The 20,040-nt window shown below is 52.6% G+C and overlaps 1 protein-coding gene across 2 annotated transcripts in view; it reads right to left on the bottom strand.

Annotated features, from left to right (window-relative positions):
• The window catches only part of PODXL (podocalyxin like), a 52,167-nt gene extending 49,082 nt beyond the window's left edge, over positions 1 to 3,085 (bottom strand). For both annotated transcript variants that reach the window (XM_037513348.2, XM_037513339.2), the window contains exon 1: positions 3,003 to 3,085. In XM_037513348.2, the coding sequence (XP_037369245.1) occupies positions 3,003 to 3,081 (79 nt within the window). In that variant the 5' untranslated portion in view covers positions 3,082 to 3,085. The remainder of the gene's footprint in view (positions 1 to 3,002) is intronic.
• Between the last annotated feature and the right edge of the window lie 16,955 nt (positions 3,086 to 20,040).

Consider the following 20,040-nt stretch of genomic DNA (forward strand, 5'->3'; position numbering starts at 1 on the left):
ACAATAAAGTCTGAGTTTTTATTGCTACATATCAATGAACACCCACAAGCACTGGAAGGATTCTAATGCTTGGGGCGCCTTCCACCCATCCAGTGCTCAGTACCTGTGCTTTCTGGATCATAGCAGCTAGGAGTTACGGAGTTACTGAGCTCCGACCATGCGCTGGGCCCATGGCCAAGCTCATTACATAAGTGAATCCCTCATCTTCAGAGACCCTGCAAGGTGGAGGTTATCATGTACAGACCAGGCAATAGAAGCTCCAAGCGCATCACTCTCTTGCCTCTAGTCCCTAGTCCGTGGGTCGGTCTGCCCCAACCTCTTAATGTCTTCCACCATGGCAAGCTACCTCTCCCTCACCCAGGGTTCACCCCATCCAGGGACTCGATTAGATGGACAGGACAAGTCAGCCACTCCTTTCAGCAGCCGAGGGAACAGAATCTCAGATGTGACCGGGAAACCACATGTCCCTTCTGCTCTTTCATTCTATCTTACAGGTAAGGAAACTGAGGCTCCAAGGTACCACCTGCCAAGTGCTTCAATCAAATGAATGTCAAGCCCAAACACTGAGAAGTAATTTGATGGCTCTTCGACCGCTTGGTTTAATGTCGTTTATGCTGTGGCTGCAGGATCACTGTAAGGGTGGTAAGTCGCAGGGCCCTGTTGGGGGAAGTTCCTTTGTTAAGGAGCCTCGCGTGTAAACTCGTGTCATTTAAAATGGAATCGTAGCATTCCAGTTTTTGGAGCTATACCCACCCTGATGACTTCCGCCCCGGCAACCACACCTTCAGAAGAGTAGAAATGGAGTGCTCCTTTCTGACTTTTTTTTTAAGATTTATTTTATTTATTTATGTATATATGAGCTGGGGTGTAGGCCAGAGGTACAGGGGGTAAGAGGATCCACCAGAGACAGAGTGGGGAGCAGAACAAGCGGACTGACTGAAACACACTGTTGAGGGGAGCAGCGGGCGAGATAGGAGAGGTCTGCCGTGCCATGTGGCTGCCATGTGGCTCAGTTCCCTGGCGGGGGATTGAACCCATGCAGCAGTGGCTGCCAATAGCTTCACAGTCTGAGACTTAGCCCTTTACACCACCAGGAAGGCCCTCCTTTCTGAGTCTTAGAGGAGGGCGTAAAATCCACTAGAGTCACTAAATCAAGTCTTCACCCCTCAGCCTTTTCAGGCCTCAATGTATGCAAATAATAATAATGGTAAGAATACCTCCTTGCCACATTATGCTTTTCAAAGACCACCCAGTATCACTGCCTACTGTAAGAATAACGTTCTAGGGATCCGGTACTTAGGACCTGGTGCCCAACTTGTTTATGACTTATTAAGCTCCCACCAGGTGCCAGGTCCTGTGCTAGGCTTGAGAAGGGTTTTCTGGATGAGACGGTGCCAGCCTTGAAGCCAGTGATGAGCTGGGTTTACAGAGTTCCCCATGGGAGGCAGCAGTTGCCTCTCCAAAGGGCACAACAGCAGGGTAATAATCACCCCTGCAGCCTCCACCCTGCACTCCAAGCTCAGCCTCTTCATGCTCAGAAGCACTGGGCGCTAGCCATCCCTCCTGACACAGCCCACGGTCTCCTTCTGGGTGGTGCAGACATGCTTCTCCCCTCTCCCTCCCCCAAAAACCAAGGTGCATGTCAAGGCTGGCACTGACATCCCAGCCCCTGGCCCTGGGAGAAGGGCTGAGCACAGCGACCACACTCCAGCATTATCCCAGCCCTACAGGTTGTGTAAATCCCAGGCGGCCGCCATCCTCAGAGCTGTTCCCGCTGACCTTTCCATACTGCGCCTCTCCTCCTGGGGTACAGCCCCTCCACGCATGGGGAGTGCCCTCTCTTTCAGCTCAGGCTGGTGGGACCCAGGGCAGCCCAGCAGAGGATGCCCAAGCTGGCGGCCTCTCCCAGCGCCAGGCCCTTCCACCCCCAAATGTCCCCTGCTACAGAAGCAAGACTACACTGCCATTCCACACCACACTCCTAAGAGTTTAGTCCCTAATGCCAGCTCTTGCCAGCAGCAGGGTCCCTGACCTGTGTGGCTAGACCCCAAGTCCTCCTGGCCCAAGATGGGAGTACCACCCCCACACTTTCTCTCTGCAGACACGTGCTCAGGTGATTGAGAAAGAAGTGCACCTCTCCGGGGCTGAGACTCCAGCTGTTCCTGGGGCTCTGGGACACCTGCTATGATTGGGTTTGCAGCATCCTCCTGTGCCCCCCAAAAGGATAACACTTATCCTTTAGGGGGAATGTGAGGAGTGTTCCTAAGATGTGCCGCATCGGCTTCATGAGAGTGAAGTTCTTGTTTATACAAAGGAGTCAGCCGGGGCCTCTCATCCTGCCCAGGCAATGAGATCTATTCCTCTGGGGACATGGAGCCAGGAACCCACTCAGCCAGGGGACTCTGAGGATGGAAGTCCACTACTCTGCCCACCCCCCCCCACACACACACACCCCTGTCCCACCAAGGACTCAGGTGGCTGAGGCCGCACACACTGGCTGGGAGCCCCTCTCTGCGGGCTGCTACCACCTCACCCGCGTGGGCCGTAACTGGGGGTTCGCCCCTTGCTCCGGGGTCTGCCTCTCGAGCCTCCAGCGGGCTTTGCCTGGAACCCACCACGCCACCCGACCGCCGCGCATCCCCTCCTAACCGGAGAAAAGACGCGATCAGACCCTAAGGGTCCCGCGAAAACCTCCCGGTGCGCCGAGTCTTTGGCCGCAAATCCACGCAGCGCCGCGAGCCCCGGTCTGCCCCGGGCCATCACCGCCCACTCCCCCCTGCAGGAGCCCGGGCTCGGCGCCCGGCGCCCCGCACCTGCGGCGGCCTCGGCTGTGGAAGGGGTGCGGACGGCGCAAGGTCAGGGCCCGGCGCGCTGCGGGCGAGAGGTGCGCGGGGCGCGGGGGCACTCGGGTCCCGCCACGCGGCGCGGCGGGCTTTCTCGCGGCCCCGCCCGGCCGGGGGCACCGGGTTGCTGGGGTCCGGCGCAGCGCGGGGACCACTCACCATTCTCCTGGGACCGCGACGGCGGCGCCAGCAGCAGCAGCAGCAGCAGCAGCGCCGAGCGCGCCAGCGCGGAGCGCATCGTGCCCGGCCTCCCGGCCCGGAGCAGGTGGCTGCGCGCTGGGGACGGTCCGAGCGCCGGGCGGGGGCGCGCGGGGCGCTCCGGGAGGCCTGGCGGGGACCCGCGGGCCGAGCCGCGCTGCGGGTCCTGCTCGAGGCGGCGGCGGCGCAGCGGGCCGGGGCGCAGCGGGCGGCGGCGGCGCGGGCGCGTCTGAGCGGCTGCGGCTACTCCCGTCCCGTCCGCGCCGGCCCCCGCCCCCTCCCCCAGGAGCGCGCCGGCGGCGGGGCCGGGCGGGGCGGCGGGGCGGGCGCTGGGCCGCGAACAATGAGCCGAGGAGGAAACTCCGCCCTGGAGCGGGCGGGGGAGCCAGGGCCCCGCGGCGGGCTCCGGGGGCGCGGCCCCCGGCGGGAGGGGGTGACTGTGTGTGCCGGGGGGTGCGGCTCCAGAGGCTCCCCGCGACTGACTGCTCCCGCCCCGCGGGGCGGCCGGCCCTGGCGCACAGGTGCTGCCTGCACTGCAGCCGAGGGGGCCGAGCAGGACCCCCGCCACAGCCCACACTTGGAGCGAGGCGGCCCCCTGCGCTTGGGGTGTCCGCTGGGGACCCGTCGAGGCCTCCGATGGCGGAGCGTTTTGCTGCGACGTCCGAGAAGCACGTCTCCCACCTGCAAGGTGCAGCTCCCTTGTGGGGGTGGGGGGCTCACCCCAAGCGCCTTCTGAGCAGGTTCGTGCTGCAGGATGCGCGCCGGGCCATGTGGATCGATCAGCTGCCTAACTTCTCCAAACCGAGGTCCCTCACCTGTGAATGGGGGTGATGCTAAAACTACAAAGACACATTTTGGAGGGATGAGTATGTGCCTGTCTGTGTTCTAAGGTTTTACATATGTTAATTCATTTACTCTCACAACACTCAGTTTTTAAAGCCTCATTTGCAGGCAGGAAATTGAGTCAAAAAGAAGTTAAGGAACGTGCTCTCGAGATCAAATCCTTGGTCAGTGGCAGACCTGCCTCTGAGAGTATTTTGGAGAAATACTTTGCACAGAGCCTGGTAAATAGTAATTGCTCAGTAAGTATTAGGTGTCATTCTTATTCTTGCTGTGTAAACAACAGCCATAAAGATCAACTTAGGGGCCTCCCCGGTGGCGCAGCGGTTGAGCGCTGGGTTGCGAAGCTGCCCGCAGCCTCTGCAGCGCTGGTTCCATTCCGGGCCGGCCAGGGAGATCCCCACATGGCAGGGCGGTTCCGTTCCCTCCTGCCTCGCCTGCTGCGCCCCTCAGCAGTGCATTTCAGTCAGTCTGCCTGTTCCGTTCCCCACTCTGTCTCTGGTGGATCCTCTCACCTCCCGCGCCTCTGGCCTGTACCCCATGTATAAATAAATAAAAATTAAAAAAAAAAGAAACAACTCAAGCTCTAAATATATATTTAAAAAATCAAGTTAGTCCCCAAATCCTACCTATTAGCTATACGAGACCGTGGGCAAGGTACTTTCTGAACTTAGCTCTTTGCATCTGTAAAAAAGGGCAGTAACACCTGCTGTGAGCTGCTGGAGTCCTCACTAGCATAATAAGGAAGAACACTTAACCCAAGGCCAGGGCGTAGAAAGGCTCCGTGAAAGAAGTGGCAGCGCTGGAAGTGGTGGGGAGAGAGGTTCTGCAGACTTGGGATGGGAGTGGGGGGCGTTGAACTCCATAGACCTAGATAACCTGGTGAAAAAACAAAGTCGCACCCTCTCCTCTCTTTTCTTTTCCCTTTTTCTTTTTCTTTTTCTCTTTCCTTTTTCTTTTTTCAAAAGCTGCTTAGGTGGGGGATGCAAATCTTGGAGCTCCCAGCAGAGGAGGCACGTCAGCGGTGGCTGCTGGGGGTGGGGAGGGGTAAGGGTTAGAGAGGAGCTGACCCAAGGGGCGGTTATTAACCCTGGAATGGGGTGGGGTGGGGATCCTGACGGTGTGGAGTAAGCTCAGCAATTCCTGGATCTAGAGTCTTTCTGCTAGGCAGGTCTGTGAAGGCAGTGGGGTGTCCCCTCGACCCAGCCCAGCCCAGGCCAGGGAGGTGGGGTCCTTGGGCCTTGGCAGTTGGCTGCCTGCAGGCCCAGTGCATCCTGCAAGGCATCTCCGGAGCAGTGATGGAGTTGCTGGTGCCTGGCAGGGGGTCCGTGGCAGCCGGACTCAAGCTTGGGAAAAGCTGATTGGGCTGTTTTCATCAGGAAGTTTCTGCAGAATCGTTCTGGCCTTGTTTTCCAGCCACATATGGGAAAGACAGAGGGTGTTCCCTGTAAATACTGTGGGATATGTGTGCGACTGTCTTTGATGTTTTTGAGTACTGTTCCCCTAATATCTGAGTCAACAAATGGCTTGTTTCTGTCTGAAATCAAGCAATACTCTTTAAAAAAAGATTTAAGAAATTGTGTATTGTGTGCTCATTCAAACAGCATTTTTTGCACTTAATGATTGGATTTCTCTAAAAATCTGGAAAGGCACTTGTTAACTTAGTAAAGGTAGAGTGGATATGTCAAAGCTTGGGTTAATTTAAATTCACATGATTTACGATTAGTCCCTCTAGCAGATCATGCAAAATTAAAATGAGAACAGACATCCGGGCTTAGGAAATGGGCTGCTCTTTGTAGCGAACTCAGACTACAGCAAAAGACTCAGCAGAATCAATTGCACCGGACCCACCCCAGTGTCCAACAGCCACCCTAACCCCACCCCCACCCTTTAGCACAATGGGCTTTTGGGAATGAGGCCACTTGGTCAGTGAGAAGAGCTGTCCCCAGGTGATAGGCTTGTGACCTTGACCCTATGTAGCACCCTGCTAACCCTGCTCCCAATAGCAAGCTGGCCGGCCCAGAACACCTGAACTTCAAATTAAAACTCAAATCACTTTACAGATGCTTTTCCCCAATTCTCGAATTTATTAAATCAAAGTGTTGGTTCCCTTGGAAGACTTATACTTCTTGACATGGGGTCTTTCTTATTCATTTCCTACTTTCTCAGACCACTCAGAGCAGCACATCACAGAATAGGTCACAATACACATACGAATAGAGATGCAAACTCAAACGGCAACCAGGTGATATTATGCCAGCACCTGTGGCACAAGGTTTCAAATAGTTGTTTCTATTGTCCTTGTTGGTCAGTCAAGGTTCGTGATTCTTCACCCCATCTACAACTTGGAGATATGGCTGATCCCATCCTTAAGTGCAGGTTTGATTAAATCCACCCCGCACCCCCACCCCTTATCTTCAGTCTAACCCTCAGTCACAGCTTTTGCATCCAGGAAAGGGATGGAGCCTCCAGCTACCACAACACTCACTAAGAGATAAAGGCACAGATTTATCCATCCGGAGGCCTCAGCTTCTGTTTATAAAGTGCCAAGGATGCTCTTACATTGGTTTCAGAACTCTTACCTCTGAGTTCCTTAGGGCCCAGAGTGGTGTTTCATTCATATTGGAATCCGGCACCCAGTAGGGTGTTGCCTGCCTCCAAGAAGGTAGTCCACACACAAAGTTGAATAGATAGAGGTTGTTGGCTTTTCTCGCCAAGGCGAGGCCTTATTTCTGACTGCTTGTTTGAGTATGAGTATCAGCCGGGGTTCAAGTTGGGCATCGCTCTCCAAGGTGATGCATGCATGCAGGATTAGTCAATGATATCTACCGCAGGCCTACAACACCGGGGTCGAGGGGAAGTTTTCTATGAATTTGTTTGTTTTAAAACTGGAGAAGTATCCAAGATGGTGGCCTGAGAGGAAGAAGCCAGTTGGAAGGGAAATGTTGTAGGACAGGGGAGGTGAAGCAGAGCTAGAACTAATCTCTGGTGAAAGAAATTTCATGGCTTAAGTTTGGGTTTGAGCCTCTGTCTATTACAGCAGCCAGGGAGGGGTATTGGAGTGCATCAGCTAGAATTTGAATTCTTGCTCTGAGATTTAGTAGCTGTGTGACCTTGAGCTTCTACTTAACTCATCTGAGTTGCATCGTCTCAGCTGGAGTCTCCCTCTCTGTAAAACAAATAATAACATGAATCTTGCAGACTCACTGAAAATATGAGGGCCATGATGCCTAGTCATGCTCAGTAAACGGGAGGTAATATTCTGCTCCAATGCCCACATCTTTCCTGGTGCTCTCACTCCCCTGAAGAGCCATGGCAACAGGGAAATTAATTACTTCATGCTCTTTCCTTTTGTTGCTCTTGCAGGCATTTTCCCTCCGGGAAGCCCAGCATTCTGGGTGGGAGGGTCAGGTCGGGCCCCAGAGCAGCAGGTGGAGAGGTTCTTCCATGGCCACTGCACCCATCATGGGCCATGGCTGTGGGCTGCACACTCAGGTTGTCCCTCCCTCTCAAATGCAAGGGAACTGCTTGTCTGGGGGCCCTTAGGACAAGGGCTGGCATTCAACCGTGGATTCCCACACTCCTCAGATTCAGAGCACTCTGGGGCTCCGTGGAAGCTAGAGGTCACTGGCCCCCAGCTCATACCATGGGGAGAAAGTTGAGTATTGGTAAGTTGAGGGAACTTGTTCTTGCTCCCATGGCTTATAGTCAGCACCGGTTCCTGAAACAGTCTAGAACTCCAGTTACTGGTTTAACATAGCCCATTGCCTCCCTGACAATATAATCCACCTTCATGCATCCATGTTCATCTCCCAACTCAAAAAGCCACAGGTCCCTCGGAATGAAGTAAAGAAGATTTGCCCTGGATGGATGTGGTGGGAGGGAGAGATGAGTCAATTCCTAATTAAATGGAAATGAAAGAAGCCCAAGGCTTCCACTGACTATGGCTTAGTCTTCATTATTCATATATGCCGAACCCAACTGGCTTTCCGGCCTCCTCTCTCACATGCTCCCTGACCATCCCTCCGTTCCTCTGCCTGGTATAATAAAAACAGTGTGCAATTAAATTCTTCCATGCTCAGGTTGACCTGGGCAGAGCACAGCCTGGAGTAGTATTACATGGAGCCTGGGCTATGTTCTGGCCACGTGCTAATACTTTACTTTCCTAAAATGATTTAATCCTCATGCAGTCTGGGAGGTGAATTATTATCACTAGCCCATTTGCAGACGAGGGAATGAAAACCTACTTCCCAGACATCACCTGAAGGGAGAGGAGCTCTCTTACATGGCTGTGCCCAGTTCCCCTGGGGCGCTCCAAGCCCCTTGAAGAAAGGGAGCATGTGGTTCTCCTTTGTACCTTTAGCAGTGCCCTCTCTGCATCTTGTGCTCACTAATCCTCCCCTCTCCTCCTGCCTTCCTTCCACAGCAGAAACAGATGTGATCCTGTCCCTCCGCTGCTCAAACTCTGTGCCTTCCCGTTGCCGAACTCCTGAATGTGGCTCTCAAGCTCTCCAAATTCTGACCCCAACTAAGCTTTCCACCTTCCCCCACAGAGGGCAGAGGTCCTCTAGATTCACCTGGAACATCCACTGTCACCCTCAAGTCTTTGCTTTTGTGTCTCCTTGTGCCTGGAGTTAATCTACTTTCCATTTGTCAGTGTTGTTTTGTTTTGTTTTGTTTTAAAGATTTATTTATTTATGCATACCAGAGCTGGGGTACAGGCCAGAGGTGTGTTTTGGGGGGGTGAGAGGATTCACCAGAGACAGAGCGGGGAACAGAACAGGCAGACTGACTGAAGTACACTGCTGAGGGGAGCAGCGGGCAAGGCAGGAGAGGTCTGCTGCACCACGTGGGTTTCTCCCTGGCCAGTCCGGGATCGAACTTGTCCTGCAGAGGCTGTGGATTGCTTCCTAGTGCAGTGCTTAATCCCTTGCACCACCAGGGAGGCCCCCAGTTAACAGTGTTTTGAAGGCTCAGGTTTCAGCCTCCCTGAGATCATAATCGCTTCCTCCACTGAGTTCCCCTTGCTTCTGCTTAGTGCCTTGATTCTCTGCCTGTTTTTTTGTTAGTTATCTACACAGATCCCGAGCTCTTTCTTTGAGGGCAAGAATCTCACTTTATTTATTCGTGTCCGTTCCCCGTGTAGTGTGGTGCGAGAGTTGGCATTTGATAATAGCTAGGTGAGTGATGTCTGGCCTGTCTTACCGTGGTGCTAGCTCTGAGCTAGATATTTTCATGCATCATGTCAGTCTTTTCAACAATGTCATGCTGCTTTTAATCTCATTGTTGATAATGAAACTGAGGTGTTGATGGAAATGAAGTAACTGGACTAAGGAGTGGGGTCAGATTCGAACCCTGCTGCCTGACTCAGAAAACACAATATTCAGACAGTGAACAAATGCATGAATGAGCAGTGATAGTCACTGTACTATAATTTTGCCTGCTGTGCTTCATAGTCATGATTAAGATGAAATAGCTGCCGAGAAGCATTTGAGAACCTACAGCGATGATGAAGCTGATTACTAGTGTTTCCTCAATTCAGGAAGAATCTGGTCACCCACCTAGACCCTCCACTACTTAAAACCCATGCTTCTCTGGGCCTCCTGGTGGTGCAGAGGTTAAAGACAGCGCTGTCGGCTACTGCCAGCCCCATTACAGCTCCCGTTAGATTCTGGCCTGCCAGGGAGCAACCCACATGGTGTGGCAGACCTCTCCTGTCTTGCCCGCTGCTCCCCTCAGCAGTGTATTTCAGTAAATCTGCCTCTTCTGCTCCCCACCCTCTCTGGTGAATCCCCTCACCCCCCACATCTCTGGCTTACACTGCAGTTCTTGTACACATAAATAAATAAATCTAAAAAAAAAACTCATGCTTGCCTGTATCCCCGAAGAAGCCACCCAGCTCCAATAAATACTGATTCCGCCTTGCAGATTTCAGTTACTGAAACTTCACTCTCTAATATTACAAGACCTGCAGCCTCTGCCCTGCATTAAATACACACAAGAACTTTCATTTACTTGCAAGAATCTTTCACTGGATGACTTGTTCCATCTACAAAAACTGGAATTGATGTACCTCCCCCTGGGTCACCACTACTGTTCCCCAACTTCCCCTTCATATTCCCAGGGGTCTTCCAAACTGCCTGAGTCGGTTGGTACTTGTTAGTGTTCTTACTCTCCCAGTTGCTTGAGTCACAACCCCAGGGTGATCCAATCTCATTATGACTTCTGCTCTTGGGGACACCCTCCATTAGGAGGCCTTAGGTCTATGGGAATATGATTTTTTTTTTTATAGAGGCATGTTTATTTATTTATTTGTTTGTTTGTTTATACATGCACTGGGTACAGTCAGAAGCGCGGGAGGGTGAGAGGATTCACCAGAGCCAGAGCGGGGAGCAGAGCAGGCAGAAGGACCGAAGTACACTGCTGAGGGGAGCAGCGGGCGGCAGGAGAGGTCTGCGCACCATGTGGGACCCTCCTCTGGTGGCTGGGGAGCAGCCGGGAATTGAACCGGCACTGCAGAGGCCGCGGGCAGCTTCGCAACCCAGCGCTCAACCGCTGCGCCACCGGGGATGCCCTTTAGGAATATGATTTAACCCGATGTCCTTCTTCCTGGCTGCAGAATGAGTAAAACCACTGCAGTCTTGCCGGGGCCCTGGGGACAGAACAGCAGACCTGCGAAGGTAAGCCAGGTGGCCCAGACATGGACCAAAGACAGCCACAAGCTCTGGACCTAGCACTAGAGGTCCCGTGACTTCATGAACCTCTAAGGCATGGTCCGTCCCCTGCCCCCAGGGCACTGTACTAACACCCACACGCTGTACTAACATGCACCCACTCGGGCAGCACAGTCAGGGCGCAGGATCTGTGGTGGGCGGCAGACACCGCGCAGGGCCCCTGGCTCAGAGAGGGCAGGCCCACAGCCATTAGCGTTTTCCTTTCCACTTGTTGACAAACTTGGAAAAATACAACTCGCTCTGTAGCTATAACAGAAGACACGAACCCTGAATACAAAAAGCTCCCATTTGGGCTGCTTTGAGCCTCATTTATTTCACTTAATTCAGCCTGCACCTGGGGATGAGCTGGGCAGGGAGAGGGAGATAAGAGAGAAGAGAAAAGAGGTTTTCTATAATTTGTTTCTCTGGAAACTCATCATAAAGTATGTCATTTTAAAACAGATCATATTTTCACCATAAAAATAATGCTGCAGTTGGAGATTACTACATTCTGAAGTAAGGATTTGGCATCAAAAACCACAGATACTATTGAGATGCCATAAAAGCAAAGACCTATAAACCTTTATCATCAAAATAATAAAATAATGCTCCAAAAATGTTTTTTAGGGCCTCCCCGGTGGCGCAGCGGTTGAGCGCTGGGTTGCGAATCTGCCCGCGCCCTCTGCGGCGCCGGTTCGATCCCCGGCTGCTCCCTGGCCACCGGAGGAGGGTCCCACATGGCGCGCAGACCTCTCCTGCCGCCCGCTGCTCCCCTCAGCAGTGTACCTCGGTCCTTCTGCCTGCTCTGCTCCCCGCTCTGGCTCTGGTGAATTCTCTCACCCTCCCGCGCTTCTGACTGTACCCAGTGCATGTATAAACAAAACAAACAAACAAACAAATAAATAAATAAAGCATGCCTCTATTTAAAAAAAAAAAAAAAAAAAAAATGTTTTTTAAAATGTGTATAAATATACCAATCATATTGACTATACAAAGGGCCCCAATGAACCATAAAATGTACATATAGCACATAAAAAATACAACATTGCTGCCTAATAAATTTTTCTCAGAATGATATATTGCTTATGGTAAGCATCCATTAAAAGATCAATTAACAATAATTCTCCCTGCCCTTCATAGTATTTAGAAAGACTTCCTGAGAATAATTTGAGGATACGTTGAGATAATATAGAGACATTTTTCAAATTTAATAGTTTAATAAACTTGCAGATACTTTGTAGGTATCCAGAACTCATTGAAAACTTATCCAAGAAGTCAATCCGCCTGTTCTGCTCCTCACTCTGTCTCTGGTGAATCCTCTAACCCCTCCCCCCATACCTTTGGCCTATACCCCAGGCTCCTGTATGAATAAATAAAATAAATCTTAAAAAAAAAAAACTTATCCAAAAAAGTTTGAACCATTGCCTAATTCTTCTCCCAGTAACCTTATTAAAAAAAGATTTATTTTATTCATTTATACATACAAAAGCTGGTGTACAGACCAGAGGTGGGGGGAGAGAAGATTCACCAGAGACAGAGCGGGGAGCAGAACAGGCAGACTGACTGAAGTAGACTGCTGAGGGGAGCAGCGGGCGAGACAGGAGAGGTCTGCTGCACCATGTGGGTAGCTCCCTGGCCTGGGATCAAATTCATGTTGCAGTGACTGGTGATAGCTTCATAGTGCTGAGACTTTAACCCCTTGTGCCACCAGGGAGGCCCTACATTTTTTTTTTTTTTTGATAGAAGCAGAGGTATTCAAAATCACATGGCACAGCAGACCTCCCCTGTCTCCTTGCTGCTCCTCTCAGCAGCATATTTCAGTGGATACACCTATGCTGCTCCCCGCTCAGTCTCTGGTGAATCCTCTCATTCCTTGCACCTCTGGCCTGCACCTCAGTTCTTGTATACATAAATAAATAAATCTTTAAAAAATAAATAAAATAAATAAATAAAAATAAAATGGGTGGCCCCCTGAGTGCCTGTCACTGACGGGGTACAACAGAGGCACTACAGTTGCACCCAGCACGGAAGGTAATTTGAACCCCCTGAGCCTCTGAGTGTGACTCTGTGTGTAGAGTGTCTCCATCACGACTTGGAGCTGCTGGAGCTTTTACTGTCCGGAGTCAGAAGCCTCCTGGAAGGGAACTCATCCTAAGGAATCTGAGGATCACGCGCTTTGCTTGGTTTGTAGAACAAGGGGCCAAGTCAGAGAGGAGATTCTGAGGCCAGCATGTGTCTGTCTGCAAGGCTATGCTTAGCCCAGCTCTGGTGCAGAGGGAGCTTGAGTCTCACAGAAAATGAAACCACAAAGAGTAACATCTCTGCTGGGCACCGAGAGGGCACAGGAATCTGGGGCCCAGGCAGCCAGGGCTGGTGATCCAGCAAGGGCAGAGACAAGGGCTACAGGGGGAGGCACCCACAGCGCGACTAACAGGAGAGTTTAGGGGCAGCAGGGAAGGGCCAGCCCCTGGCGTGGGCGTGGGCGTGGCCTGCCCAGCGCCTGAAGCCCCTTTCCTAACCCGCACAAAGATGCCAGCTGGGACCCAACAGCGGGAGGCCCGGATGTTGGTGGCTGACTGGACAGCTGTGTGCTTACCTGGCACACTCCCTGCCAACTGGCTGGGGCTCCAGGATACAGAGCCTGGGGAACCTCGAGCCAGGAAAATGCCAGTCCGTGGCCTTTGTGGTCTCCGATTTAGCCCTCGACTGGCAATGTCTGGGCAAACAGAATCATGAAGGGTCCTCAGATCATTAAATGCGACTTCCTTCTCTTAAGTGTCATAGGCACTTCCTGACACTTCTTGCCACGCTGTCAGAGCACTTCACACTGGAGTAGTGAGCCAGGAAGGAAATGGATAGAACCAGGGCTGTGAGGGATTTCTCACTGACTTGGGAAGTCCACAGGGGACAGCCTGCCCTTCCCTCCCATGCCCACCTGGGAGGACAGCACAGAGAACCCCTCCCTTCCAGGAGTCTGTGGAGTGTGTGGCATTTGGAGAAAGTACAAAGAACACGCACACACGCACACACACCAGAGACTGAGCCAGTGCATTTATCTGCACTAACAAGCTAAGGGATGCAGCATGACTATGTGCAGGGCACAAAAATGTGAATCGCCGTGTTCAGGGAGAGCTGTGACATTAAAGAGCCTTTCTGGAGAAAGAGATAATGATTACTGAGGGTTTGTTCCTTCGGTGTTAGATGTGGATGCTTCACGTAAGTGAAGTCAATTGATTTCTACAATTACCAGGATAAAGTTACCAGGATAAAGGCATGGGCACCGAAGGATGTGAACCAGGCTGATCCAAGGCTTGCAGAACCCAAGTGGGGGCCAGGGAGGGATTTTTTTTTTTTTCAGGGATTTTATTTATTATTTTTTAAAGATTTATTTATTTATGCATACAAGAGCTGGAGTGTAGGCCATAGGTGTGTGTGTGGGTGTGAGAGGATTCACCAGAATGGGGAGTAGATAGGCAGATCAACTGAAATACACTGCTGAGGGGAGCAGTGGGCGAGACAGGAGAGGTCTGCTGCACCATGTGGGTCAGCTCCCTGGCAGGAGATCAAACTTGTGCTGCAGTGGCAGCCAATAGCTTCATAGTGCTGAGACTTAACCCCTTGCACCACCAGGGAGGCCTGGGTACCTGTTATTTCCTTCAGTGAATCTTCAGTGCCCAGAACATAGTAGGCCTTCAGCTAATGGAATGAATGAAAACAACACCAACCTGCCAGAACACTGTAACTTCTGCTGTAAGAGCGTCTCCACATGCTGGGCTTACCTGCTCCTCACATCTATCCTCTACGGTGGGTGAGAACAGGTCTTGTTGCTGCTGCTGGTGCATGATTGGTACTGTTACTATCATTTCTCCTTTTGCAGATGAGAGACTTGAAAGGGAACTCAGAATGTTTAATTTCCCACAGGGCCAGAAAAGCTCAAGGTCCAGCCCAAGTCTTCTGATGTCTAATCCCAAATCCCAGGTTCTTCCCAGCACACCTGATGGCAAGGATATGAGCCAAATCCACAAGAAACACCTTATTCTAAGAAGCAGCTCGGGTCTCACTTCAGACCCTGTGATTGTCCTGCTGCCTACTCCTTTCCCCTCTCTACTCAGGGGTAACTGTCTCTTCCTTGGTAGGTGACCCCAGTGTCAACTTTTTTTTAAACCTAAATTCGTTTTTTTTAAAGATTTATTATTTATGCATACAAGAACTGGGGTACAGGCCAGAGGTGTGGGGGCGGTGAGAGGATTCACCAGAGACAGGGTGACTGACTGAATAGGACTGACTGAAATACATTGCTGAGGGGAGCAGCGGGCGAGTCAGGAGAGGTCTGCTGCGCCATGTGGGTCACCTCCCTGGCCGGAGATCGAACTCGTGCTGCAGTGGCTACATCTTAACAGGTTGCGTCTTATTCCCTTGTGCCACCAGAGAAGCCCCCAGTGACAACTCTTGCCATCCCTGCTTCCCTGCTGCCCCTTCAGCTGAGGTGGTGGGTTACACTGCGGAAAACCCTGCCCAAATTCATCCTGGAAGAGAATTCAGTGTACCTGGCCTCAGTTAATCTGCCCTGTTTGGGCAGTACTATCTCAGGCTTGGAGAGCTGAGTGAAATAGAGCTTGTGGAGTGCTCTGTCCATTTCAATATCTATGCCAACGAAAATATCTTTTGAGATCCACCTCCCTGGGATGCTTCCTGTGGCTTCTGGAAATATCCGGGGCTTCCAAGTCTCACTCTCAGGAGGGAGCCAAGTCTAATGTGAGTCTCATCCCTGTCCTTCGGGGAGTGATAGGGTGGGGCTCCATGTAAGAGGAAGAAGGAGGCCGTGAGGAAGGGAGGGCCCCTACATTTTATAGAGAGCAGGAGGAGGAGCACCATTTTGTCAAACAAACACGCGGGTCTGGCCAGTTTGCATCCCTCACCTTAGCTCAGAAATAAATTTGGATGAGGTGTATTTTCATCCTAGGTGGATTCTTTTTGTTTTTTTTAAAGATTTATTTATTTATGCATACAAGAACTGGGGTACAGGCCAGAGCTCTGGGGGGTGAGAGGATTCACCAGAGTGGGGAACAGAACAGGCAGACTGACTGAAATACACTGCTGGGGGGAGCAGTGGGCGAGTCAGGAGAGTCTGCTGCACCAAGTGTGTATCTCCCTGGCCAGGGATCAAACTTGTGCTGCAGTGGCTTCGGATAGCTTCATAGGTTGCATCTTTACTCCTTGTGCCATCAGGGAGGCCCCCTAGGTGAATTTTGCGTAAAAACGGAGGCTAGCACATTCAACAACAGTTCATCAAATTTCTGTCCTCCAAAAGCACCATAAGTAAGATACATGAACAAGGTCCAGTAGTAGATCACTGCTCCAGGTCCGGCCTTTCTGGAGCAGAGCCAAGAACCAAAGTTATTGTTAGTTAGAAGGCACCACAAGGTTCCCATGCATTTGTGTATTGACTCTGGGCCCATCAGCTTTTTATTTGCACGTAGTTTGAGTAGATTAAGCCACCACAAATTTGAAAGATGAGAGTTGCTACTATGGATGGATTCAGAGCCACTGGCCTAACGTTAGCCTTGAAATGAGGGAAAGAGAAGGAAATCTACCAACATTTTTGTGAGTTCAAAGTCAGTGATTTAGTGGGGGGGGCAAATACCCTGCATACCTCATCAATGCACAACGACCACACAGTGCAAAGCAAATCATGGAACCACAGAGCATGAGGATGAAGCTGAACAACCTCTGAGAATGAGAGTGAAGTAAAGGAACTTGTTCAAGGTTGCGCAGTGAGACAGATGGAGTGAGGACCGGGGCCCTAGGTTCTCTCTACTGCTCACACAGGGCTCCCAACCTTGACCCTGAGCTCCCCAGCAAAGCTCAAATTCTGTTCTTCATCTTCTATCGGAGGCATCAAGAACAGCTATGAGAGGGGCCTCCCTGGTAGCGCAGGGGTTAAAGTCTCAGCACTATCAGCTATCGCCAGCCATTGTGGCACGAGTTCGAGCCCCAGCCAGGGAGTTACCCACATGATGCGGCAGACCTCTCCTGTGTCGCCCGCTGCTCCCCTCAGCAGTGTATTTCAGTCAGTCTGCCTGTTCTGCTCCCCACCTGTCTCTGATGAATCTTCTCACCCCTACATCTCTGACCTGTACCCCAGCTCTTGTATGCATAAATAAATAAATCTTTAAAAAATAAAAAAGAAAGAAAGACAGGAAACTCACAGAGGAGCACACGGAGTCTGGAAGCCAAGACTAACCCTGCACGAACTAACCAGAGAGGTCTTCCAAAGGGAGGAGAAAGGGGCTCTTCCTTCTGGAAGCCCCTGCGGACTTTGAAGATCCGGCCAGACCAATCAGTAGTCAAAGAGGTGCCCATGAGGGCATGAGAGCCACAGGGTGGAGCCGACAGGCGGCTGATGGATGGGTGAGCACGCCACGTCCCCTGAAACGTGCCAGGGCAGCGTGGGGAACAGCTCAGCAGGTACACAAATACCAGGCAGGCTTATTATTGGATGTATACAGCGCATTATTTTAATTCGGCAATCCTGCCCCCGGTGGTGGGCATCCTGCCAGTCTGCATTCCCACATCCTGCTGCTGGCTCGGGCCCACCCATTTCTATATTGAGGAGCTCCTCTCCATAAATAAAGAACAGGAGTCAGGCACGAAAGAAAGGCCATTGAGAGCCCCGGGAAGGCTGTCACATGGGCCAACAAAGGGCAGGAAGTTCGGGGCGGTGGCCCCGTGTCCGTCCCCAGTCCCAGCTCACCTGGCTGGGCTGTGGGGCCTTTGTGCAAAAAATGTCAGGCCCAAGTCCCGAACTTCCTGCCATTTGTCAGGCTGTGCCGTGACCCCAAGTTCACCGAAACGCTTGCTGCTCCCAACAATACACACATACATCCTTTGGAAAAATTCTCTCTCTCCCGCCCAGCAGCAGTGGCTTTTTATGGAAGTAGCTGAGGGTCCAGGGCTGAGCCCTGCGAAGTTTCAGTTATATTTCTCTCTTGAAGAAGCCCCACTCAGGGTGGAGAGAGGGCAGAGTCCCAGGCATGGGGGGCAGAAGGTCTTGGGTGTCCCCCGGCTCTGTTCCTGACTAGCACGGAGTCATGCGGTCACGGAGTGGGGGTGTCCACACCCATGACCCACTTGCTTTCTGCTCCCGTCCAATGCTCCAGATACCCCCAGCCCACCTGCCTCCTCTGTCCAAGAGTAGGATGCCCGTCTGGGTCAAGAACACCTGCAGGTGAGCTTCCCGGAGGTGTCTGAGATGAAGTCTAAGGGGATGGGCGGTTGGCCTGGGGTCACCGCTGCTGCCAGCCACGTCCTTGGCTCCCAGGCCGGGTCATCTGAGAAGAGACTCAGGGTGACTCTTGCAGCAACAACCAAAGTGGTCCATTGACTCTCCACTCGCCTGAGCTGTGCTCACCTCACCAGGGGCTGCAGGCAGTGGCTTCAAGCTTGGGGGTGGATGTCGATGAAGGGGTCACCTGTTCCTTGCGAACTGAAGAAAAAGAAACACGAGGCATTTCCAGCTTGCTAGGTTTATTCCACTGAAAGGACTCTCCTTTTTATTCTGAGATTATATTCTGGGGTACGGACGTGGGTGGGTTGCTGGAGGTGCCCTTGGAGACCCTGAAAAATGTGTTTGGATTGAGGTGGCCAGAAATGGGGGCCATGGAAGGTTCTTGAGCAGGGTAGGCCCAGGATGAAGAAGGTTACTGGAGGGCTGCATGTAGGAGGCTTGGGATTCAGACCTGTCAGCATACTCAAAGGGGTGGTGCGGGTGAGGGGCAGCACCAGGGCGGAAAGGGTACAGGAAAGTGACCCAGATTTTAACCCAGGAGTCTAGGAAAGTTGACATAACAGGTGGGAGAGGTGGGAGGTGGGAGGCTGGGAATAAGAGAGAGGATGAACTGGCTTGGGGTTTGCCAACTGTAGGAACTGCATTTGCAGTGGGGTGCTGAGGGGAGAAAACAGGGGAGCTGCCTGACCAGCTCTGCATTCCAGACCACCTTGCTCTCAGGGGCCAGGGCTGCAGTTGGGGGATCTGGTGGGAGGGGAGGGGCTGGCCCTTCCCAGGAAGGTCTCAGCTTGGTCAATAATGTGTGGAATTTGGGTCTGGATTAGAAGAGTTTAAAGCTGCCACTGATGAGTGGTGGTGGGGGGGGCCTGGCCTGTCTGTCTGCTCTAGCAGCTTGGATAACCCCGAGCTATTTCAGGAAGAGCGCCCTAAGAAGATAAACAGGCCAGTGGCTGGCAGATGGACAGATAACCTGCACTCATCCTAAGGAAAGGCAAGAGAAGGTCCTCTGGGGACAGGGTCCTCCGAGACAGGAAGGGGCCAAAACGCATCAGAGGAGAGCAAGACCGGGCGGGGGGCTGTGGCTCCAGCTGGGCAGGCGGCCTCTCGTGGCCCCAGTCTGGTCACTCCCTGGGTAGCAGGTGGAGCCCTTATGATTCTAATGGAAAATGGAGACTGAAGTTCCCTGAGTTACTCCCCTCTCCAGCATTCCCCAAATCTTATTTGGGGTCTGAATCTCCAAGAACAGCTGTGGAGCGGGCAGGCCTTTCACGAGTGACTCAGGTTGTCCAGTCATTTGAGGACCTGCATTTAGAGAGGCAGAAACCCAGCATGGTGCAGTGTGTGTGAGGGTGTGGTGGGGGGCTGTGTGTGTGTGTGGGGGGGGGCACAGTGTGTGTGAGGGTGTGGTGTGGGGCTGTGTGTGTGTGGGGGGCACAGTGTGTGTGAGGGTGTGGTGTGGGGCTGTGTGTGTGTGGGGGGGCACAGTGTGTGTGAGTGTGTGGTGGGGGGCTTTGTGTGGGGGGGGCACAGTGTGTGTGAGGGTGTGGTGTGGGGCTGTGTGTGTGTGTGGGGGGGGCACAGTGTGTGTGAGGGTGTGGTGTGGAGGCTGTGTTTTCCCAAGGCGGGATGAAGTGAATAATTAGGTCGAGCTCCTCGGCCGTCCACCCGAGTCCCCCTGAAGACAGAGTCGGGATTCGGCTCCATGTCCTTGCAGCCACCTTGCCCACCTTGCCCTCCCCGGGACCTCCTTGTCTCGCTGGACAGGCCGTGTGTTTTCCTGCCCGCTTGCGCAGTTTCCTGTCTGTGGAACACCCTGCCCGGCCTCTCCACCTCAGAGAGCATCATCGTCCTTGAAGGCTCAGTGCCTGCGGTCACGGCGGCCTTGTCGCTGGTGCTGCTCCCCCCACACCCTGTGCCCTGCCCTCTACCTGCTCGTGCTCATCTGTGCGAGAACTCCTGCTCCTGCCCCTCATTACAGGTGGATGGGGGACTGGTCCAAGAGGCTGCCACTGTCCTGGGGCACCCCAAGAACCAGAGATGGGGAGTGCTGGCCCAGGCTCTGCTGCCCTCACCCTTGGGGTCCTCTCTGGGCTCTAGAGAACTCTCTCCATCCTGCGCCGGCCTCGCCATGCCTTCTGAGCTGCTGCAGGTGTGAGTT

This window comes from Talpa occidentalis, unplaced genomic scaffold, assembly GCF_014898055.3.
Source record: "Talpa occidentalis isolate TD23 unplaced genomic scaffold, MPIMG_talOcc4v2.1, whole genome shotgun sequence".
In the NCBI taxonomy this organism is placed as follows: domain Eukaryota; kingdom Metazoa; phylum Chordata; class Mammalia; order Eulipotyphla; family Talpidae; genus Talpa; species Talpa occidentalis.